Source organism: Pelmatolapia mariae, linkage group LG1 (genome assembly GCF_036321145.2).
Source record: "Pelmatolapia mariae isolate MD_Pm_ZW linkage group LG1, Pm_UMD_F_2, whole genome shotgun sequence".
In the NCBI taxonomy this organism is placed as follows: domain Eukaryota; kingdom Metazoa; phylum Chordata; class Actinopteri; order Cichliformes; family Cichlidae; genus Pelmatolapia; species Pelmatolapia mariae.
The window spans coordinates 4,242,976-4,250,803 of record NC_086227.1 but is presented as its reverse complement, the minus strand read 5'-3'; the positions used below and the strand labels follow the sequence as shown (position 1 = coordinate 4,250,803).

At 43.4% G+C, this 7,828-nt stretch overlaps 1 protein-coding gene across 1 annotated transcript; it reads right to left on the bottom strand.

Annotated features, from left to right (window-relative positions):
* znf414 (zinc finger protein 414) lies at positions 1-4,364 on the bottom strand. Its single transcript, XM_063477080.1, has 5 exons — positions 4,262-4,364; positions 2,514-2,624; positions 1,521-1,626; positions 909-1,432; positions 1-646 (listed from the first exon to the last, which is right to left on the bottom strand). The coding sequence occupies exons 1-5, from the start codon at positions 4,308-4,310 to the stop codon at positions 477-479; spliced, it is 960 nt and encodes a 319-aa protein (XP_063333150.1). The 5' UTR covers positions 4,311-4,364; the 3' UTR covers positions 1-476.
* Positions 4,365-7,828: the final 3,464 nt, after the last annotated feature.

Genomic DNA, 7,828 nt, shown 5'->3' with positions numbered 1-7,828 from the left:
GCATGAATGGGGTCTAAAAGACAAGGTGATGGTTTGGAGGAAGTAACTACTTAAGTTAACTCAGGTTCATTCACTGAACAGGGTTTAGTGATTTAAAACTATTGCACTCCTCTTCGTCTTTCAGCTTTTCTTTAAAGTTGGTCACATCTGCCTTCATCTCATCTCATGTCACGCCAAACCTCTGCATGTCCTCCTTCAATCTTCTCTGTGGTCTTCTTGTTTGTACTAGAGTGACCCAAAAGTCAGATATTTAAACAAAAACTTTCACAAAAATGTCTGAACCTTTTATTCAAGAGGTGAAGATGTTAGATGCTCTACAGAAACAGTAATATACAATTTTCTTAGCATCATTACCCAAGCAGATAAATGCACATAACTCCTGCGGGGTTTTCGCTCTGAGTCAACCCAGCTATGCACAGCCAGCACTCAGAATTTGGCTAAAACCTCGACACATACAGACAACTAGAGTTGCCACACTAAGTATTAGTAGCAGAGCTCCCTGAATCTTCTACAGCTTTGATGGTGCTGTGTTTACTGCTGATGTGCAGGGTCATTTCCTTGCGGTTGGTTACCACATGGCCACACTGTACACAAGTATAGCGTCCCCTGGTGTGCTCCCAAAGGATGCGTCTGCTGCAGGCCAAACCTAATGCACAAAACAAATAACTGTGAGCGTTTTGATTTGCTCACTGATCACACTTACAAAAAAGCAGTCAAAAGCATGCTAACATCACAGGATAAATTTAAGGCTTTGCAAAAGGTGACGGGTTTCATCTGCGACCATTTTTAATCATCCTTTCAAAAACTATAATCAACCAGGAAACTACTTTATTTAACTTCTGCTGCACTTGCGCTGGGCTGAGTGTAACTGTTCCCATGCTGCTAGTCTGCAGTGAACCCGAACTCACCTGGACTCTTCTTCCAGATAGCTGATGAACCAGGAGGAGAATGAGGTGCTGATCCTGGAGCAGGATGGATGGTCTCAGGTGACCTGGTCTGTGGCTGGTGCTGAACCTGGAACTCAGGAGGGTCAGCGCTTGCTTTTGGACCATCCATCTTTAGACATGAGGGCATGTTAGGGGCTTTTTCCTTAGGCAAAGTATGAGCTTCATTAATGTTTTGAAGAGGGGAGGTTTCTTGGAGAGGCAAGATAGGGGAACTGAGCAGAGGTGGGGGTGAGGAGTGTGCCTGAGGATCAGCAGGGCGGGTGGCTCCATCTGGGTTTGGGATTTGAGGCGGCAGTTGCGGGGGTGCGGACACCGACTCCAGCCGTGAGAGGTGCTGGTCTGTGGGTTTTGGGTTGGTAACAGCAGCAAGCTGAGGGGGTGTCTGTTCAGCAGGCTTCGTTTTACTCCGTGTGACTTTAGAACAGGTGTGCAGGTGAGTCAGCAGGCCACGGTATGAGCGCAACTTAGTGCGACAGCTTTCACACCTGCAGAAAGAAAAGCCAGACGATTGTAAACATGTCTACCGCTCACTGACAGCACATCGGCACATCCAGAGAACACAGGTCAACTCACTGGAAGAAAATGTTGGGTTTGTGATGATGCCTCATGTGCTCCATCAGTTTCTGCATGTTGGAGAAAGAACCACCGCAGCCGACAGTAGAGCACAGCAGCACTTTACCTAAGGAGATCAAAAATAGTGTTTGTCATCTGATACAACCTTTGTCATAATCTTATTAAACATCTCCACAGGAACATGCAAAAACTGTAAGGTAAGATTTTTGATATTCAGCTTTTGTGTGTTCAGCTATAATCTGACATTTAGAATATAACTATTAGGGTACTGGGTGAAAAGCCCTCCCCTCTGTCCGACACATTTGCAGAACCATAAGTCAGCAGGTTATCTGATGGGTTCCTAGCTTACTTCTCTTATAACATCACCATTGTTAGTTTCTGCTTATTTCTCCTTCCTGCTCTTTTTTATCACTATGGTTCAAATAACATCTGAGTATCTATCATTTATTAGCACCAGCTTTTATCAGAGGAATAACTTTGGACTACAGTGGTGTACTTCTGAACAGGAAAAACATTGTCAAACACTTGAACATTATTTGAGTGTTTTCAGGATTCGGTTACACTTTATTCTAAAGCAACATAACAAATAGAAAAAGAAAAAAAACACGGAGAGGGTGCGAAAAGTCTCACTGAAAAAAAACCCCCACAGCTGTGAACAACAGCAAAACTCAGACTGTTAACCATTAATGATGACCAGTTACTTTAAGAGTCCCAGTGCAGTACAGCAAACAACAGCACGTCCACAGTACAGCCATCACTGCCACATGTGTTACCGCAAACAACGGGCTGCAGTCAAACTGTCTAAAGAAATTATACCAAGTTTCATATCATGAACACAAAAACATTGTTTTGATGGAAAGCACTGTTCAGGACTGGAGACTGATAGCAATAAACCATGTTTGCTTTTATTATGCACTTCCATAATCAATACTGGGGTTTTTTCCAGCCACAACCTTATTTGTTTATGTCCATAGTTGGAGTGCAGGACCTCACCAGGTAGAGACTGAGCCGGGATGTCATGATCTTTGATGTGGCTCTCCAGAGCACTTGTGTCACTGTACACTCTCTTACAGGCGTGCAACGGACACGGTATCCTCCTGTTTCCTGAAACGGACAAAGATGACTTTAAAAGCTGACACAAACAGAACTATTCATGGAACGCAACATCATGTAAATCACATCAAGAATTTAGTAACTTGTCTGGAGCTGCTTAGCTAGCTGGGCTAATGTTAGTGAATACAGACGTGGCTTTGCCATCTTGCTCCAGGGAGTGACTATGGCTTGTGAGGCATTCCTATAAAGTATAAAATGCCAGACTTTTAAACTACCGTTTGATGTTTGAATAAAAGAAGCAGGTCTAAGTTTCACAGGCGAGAAGCTCAATGTTTTTTCAGCCTTACAAACATGTTTGATTAAGTAATCCTTCTCTAAAACTGCTGCAGGGACGATGCTGCCTGTCTCCATCACTGACCAGGATACCAGACTGACACTGAACTCTCCAAATTTCATTAACTTCTGAACAACGTTAAGTTAGTACTTTCACACATGTAAAAAGAAAAGAGAAAACTGACTTTTTATTTAGACCTTTTCGCAAGAGTCCAATTACATTTCCTTAAAAAAACCCAAAACCCAACAAGTCAGTCAGTGTCTTTAGCAGATTCTAACGATTCAGTTTGTTACTGCAGCTTTTAAACCCACAGAGAGAAAGGATTTGGGTCAGAGGGTGTGAAAGCAGCTGGCCACTGCAGGGAAAGTAAAGCTCAATTTGAAATCTACTTCCTAATTTCTAATTTTATTTCCTGGAAAGCCCATTGTTTACTACACTGCAACCTTCCACGCCATTCAAGTTGTTGTTTGCTGCTTCGACCCAATATGTAGTTACACTGAGTGCTGCATTTTGATAGTCCAGCGTGGGCTTCCCACCCCCAGCTGACTGGACCGGGCCGTGCCGCTCACCTGGGACCGTTCCCCGATAGTGACAACAGACTAGAACATGGGAAAGACCATTTGTCTCTTTATTGCACTGACTCCCAGCCTTACAAGGTTCAGAGGAGACGGACTTCAAGCTCTTTAAAGACAAGACTCACTGAAGCTGTGAAGACAATCTAGCATCGCATCAAGTCAATGTAACTCTCTTACGACTCTGAATGCTCTCAGTGTTTAATAACATCATAGCTAATACTAAGTCATGATATAGTGAGGGGTCAGCATCACCTTAGACTGCTGAGCTGTCACAGAGGCGTCTTTACAGTTCAATCATGTGTAACAACAGCTGTGTTATCACAGCAACCCAAACAGCAGCAGCACAAAGTCAATGGAAACTGTAACCAGCCTGGTTCTTGTGTAACGCTTTTAACAGCCTGCCTCAATCAGCCACTTTCAGTTTAGCAACCAGGACAAAGCTGCCAGTCTGTATCTGCGTCCTCCTCGACTGTCTTTGTTTTCTGCGCATCAACGGTGCGCAGCACAGCCAGACAGTAAATGATCGGTCCGCATGTGTCAGTCAAACATGGACAAGACAACAGAGCAAAGCAAACCACACGAAACGCTTAGAAATCGCTTGATTTTGGAACTTGTGACGGTTTCTTTTGTATACAGACCGCTGGCTGCCCCCAGCAATATGGCGACCACTTTGAGAAACAGCAGAGAAAATACGGCACCTACGTACGTACAGCTATCATTAAAAAATGGAACCAAACCGAAACTATATTGGTATCTTTCAGAATGACTTCATTACTAACCTCCGTTTGCATTTTCAGATGTTTGTACGGGGACACTGTCTGCAGACATGCCTGCTCCTGCTCCTTCTTCTTCGCGTTTATTGGTGTTTGGCAAGAAACCACACAGTGAATTACCGCCACCGTGTGGTGTGGATTGTGAACCAAATGAACAGTTACAAAGAAGCGCTGAAGAAGTGACTTCTATCCCATTCTCCCAATCAGCTTTCTGGGATTTACAGGGATTAACTTGGATGACGAGCATGCGTCAAGAAAGTTTCTCATGACCACCGATTAGTGCTGTTCACAGAGAGCTGGGAAATGTCTGCAATCACAACACTGCAAAGATGTAGCCTTAGCCTTAGATTACAGCTTTCACCATCTTTCAGTGGCAATTATAATAAACCAAGTTAGTAGTTTGAGCATTCACAGATTGTAACTATAGTTTTTATAAACTGTCATGCCAATAAAGCACCATTTAAATCTGTTTTTGAGAGTGATATCCATAGTTGGTATCAGCTGGGATGTCTGTGATGCAGTTTGTTTAAAACCAAAGTACCAGTCTTTGTTTGTTTCTGTCTAGTACCACAGAGTGGATCAGGAAGCAGTACTGGGAGGAGCTGCTGTGCAGAGGAAGAGGGACTACTCGTTGGCTGTTCCCTTGTTGCCAAAAGGGGAACAAATGAACAGGGAAGTGACCCTTTGGAACTAAACTATTGAACAGACCTGCTGTTTACAGCATTACATAGGATTATTTCCCCTTAATTGTTTTTGTTGTTGTTGATAAAAAATAAAAATGTAACTTTTTAAATCAGATTTCCTAGGCTCTCTTTAATTGAGGGGGTGTTGGGAACTTCAAATTCAAAGGCTGTCACAGTATTACATCTGTAGTTAATCTGTTTCCCTCCCCAAGCATATTTCTCCTATCTTGGCTTCCCTTCACTGGCTCCCTGTTGAATACAGAATTGAATTCAATATCCTGCTCCTTAAATAAAATATCTTTGGTAATCAGGCCCTATCTTATCGTAACAACTTTATAGTACTGTATCACCCCAATAGAGCACTTTACTCTCAGACTGGGGGCCTACTTGAAGGGTTTGTAAAAGCAGAATGGGAGGCAAAGCATTCAGCTTTCAGGCCCCTCTTCTGTGGAACCAGCATAGGGCTTTAGTTAGTGCTGGATCAGGAACTGAGTGCTTCTTCTCCTCTCACCTTTTTACTCACTATGTGTTTATGCACCATTCTGCACTTACGCATTAGTTATTATTAATCTCTGCCTCTCTTATGAAAGGTAAAATATTCTTCATCACCTTTACATTATCAACTGTCTAGTCATTCGTCAAGACAGTAGTTTTTAACCACAAAAATAATTACATTCCATGATAATCCATCTAAAAAAGGCTGTGTCTCTGTCCATATCAAGGAGAATGAAAACCTCAACACTGAAGTTTACTGGAAGCCCTCACACACAGACCATTACCTACTCTGGAATACAAACGTAGGGTGGCAGGACTCTTCAACACCTGGCAGAAAATGTTCCCTCTAAGGCAGAAGGGAAAGAAAAGGAACACAGACATGTTATCCCAACTGGGCCTTCATCAAATCAGCGAAGATGCACAGTAAAGGTCAGACACCAACTAGGGAGAATCAGACTGACAAACGGAACAACACTGTCATGCCTTACATAGCAGGTTTATCAGAGAAACTTCTCCAAGAACGACATCCCAGCCACACACTCAGACACAAACTGGTTCATTCCAAGGACAAAACTCCCAAACACAAGCTAAACAACACAGCACACGCTGTGCAGTGAAAATCTGACTGTAGCAAATGGAATAATAGGGTCCAAGGAGGAAGAGCCGCAGCTTTCCAGTCTTTCGATGGAAGTGATGACTGTTTACAAAAATATGAATCAATACATATGAAGGTCAACTTCCAAGCTTGCTCTCTGCTGTGTCCCCCATCTGGATCCATGGCTGTAGTGGTGCTTGATCAGACTGGTAGCCCAGTACTTGCTCCAGCAACTTGCAGTTCACTTCACTTCTATTCAAGTCTTTGTTTTTTAAAAGTTTTCCCCAATTCATCATTGCACCATCATAAGTGGTACAGTGAAGCGTTCTCTCATCATGTGTTCTGACACCCTGACAAATAGTTGCCACTAACCTTTGGAGGAGTTGGAAATTCCCTGGCCTTAACGACTGAGTGTGTGGTACCTGAATTTTCAAGATAGGAAATAACTAATGCGAACAAAGACTGTATGCTACCGGGTATGTGTGCTGCAAGTGTGTACCTTCGACCTCGGATGTGAGTTTCTCTGGCCATGACCATCATCAGCAGTGTTGTCCTTGTTGTGGCAGTCTTTAGCTCAGTCTTCTTTGACTGCACTGAAAACAGTGTAATCATAGTCACATTATGCTGTTTCTGGAGCTTCCTCTTCTTCTACCTGTGGGATTGCCAGACTCTTTAAACATGGTTAGGGTCGCCTTGTAGAGCTCGTTGTCAATCTTCTTCTCTCCCCCCACACTCTAGAACAGGGGTGGGCAATCTCAGTCCACGAGGGCCGGTGTCCCTGCAGGTTTTAGATCTCACCTTGGGTCAACACACCTGAATCACATGATTAGTTCGTTACCAGGCCTCTGGAGAACTTCAAGACATGTTGAGGAGCTAATTTAGCCATTTAAATCAGCTGTGTTGGTTTGAGGACACATCTAAAACCTCCAGGGACACCGGCCCTCGTGGACTGAGATTGCCCACCCCTGCTCTAGAAGAAATAAAAATATATCCACTCTCTTTCACTTATCCTTATCAGCCTATCCCAGCTACCATGGGGCAAGAGGAAGTGTACACCCTGTGCAGGTCTCAACAGTCTGTTGCAGGGCTAACACATTTCTATCAGAGTGACTCATATGCATTTTTATACCAGTTCTTTTTACTGACCTGTTGCCAATTAACTACAATTGGCTGACTTTTTTTTCTCTGTCTTTGGAATTACACACCTTTTCCAAGGATGTAGCTGGCATCAAAACTTTTTTTTTTTTTTTTTTTACCACACTGGCCTCATTTGAGGTATTGCTCCCTGAAAACTCTTAAAATGTCTTTTAAAAGAAATATAACTAAATAAATGACTAAATCCTTTGCTTTCTTTATATTTTGTCGGGGTGATACGCTGTCTATTTTCATTCTATTTCAGAACTTGTGCGACCACTTCGATTGTGGATTAGAAAGATGTGTGCTACAGATTTCAAACATAACCTCACAAACCAACAGGAACAGCCACACCTACCAGGAAGTGCTGAGTGAATGAAGTAGTGACTATAGCGAACATGCTAGGCCACAGCAATGTGATGTTAGTTATTATGTACAACGACTTTGAAAAGAAAGTAAACAAACAAACAACAAACCCCTCCCCTTCCCGCTGTCTGCCAAACAGTGGAAAAGTTTCCTGCGGTTTCATCCACGGAGTGATGGCCGAGCTGTGAGTCTGCTTGTCAGAGGATGCTGGAGCTGCAGCTGCGGGTCTTGTTGGTCCGCTGCAGACGCAGACGCAGACGCGGGGCCGCAGACGCAGATGTCCACTTTAACGCGAGCGTG

Excerpts from the sequence above, each read along its gene's own strand:
- znf414 (XM_063477080.1), bottom strand. The coding sequence starts at position 4,310 with ATGTCTGCAGACAGTGTCCCCGTACAAACATCTGAAAATGCAAACGGA. Across the intron at positions 1,627-2,513 it reads CCCGGCTCAGTCTCTACCTG|GTAAAGTGCTGCTGTGCTCT; the intron begins GTGAGGTCCTGC and ends TGATCTCCTTAG. Across the intron at positions 1,433-1,520 it reads AAACCCAACATTTTCTTCCA|GTGTGAAAGCTGTCGCACTA; the intron begins GTGAGTTGACCT and ends TTCTTTCTGCAG.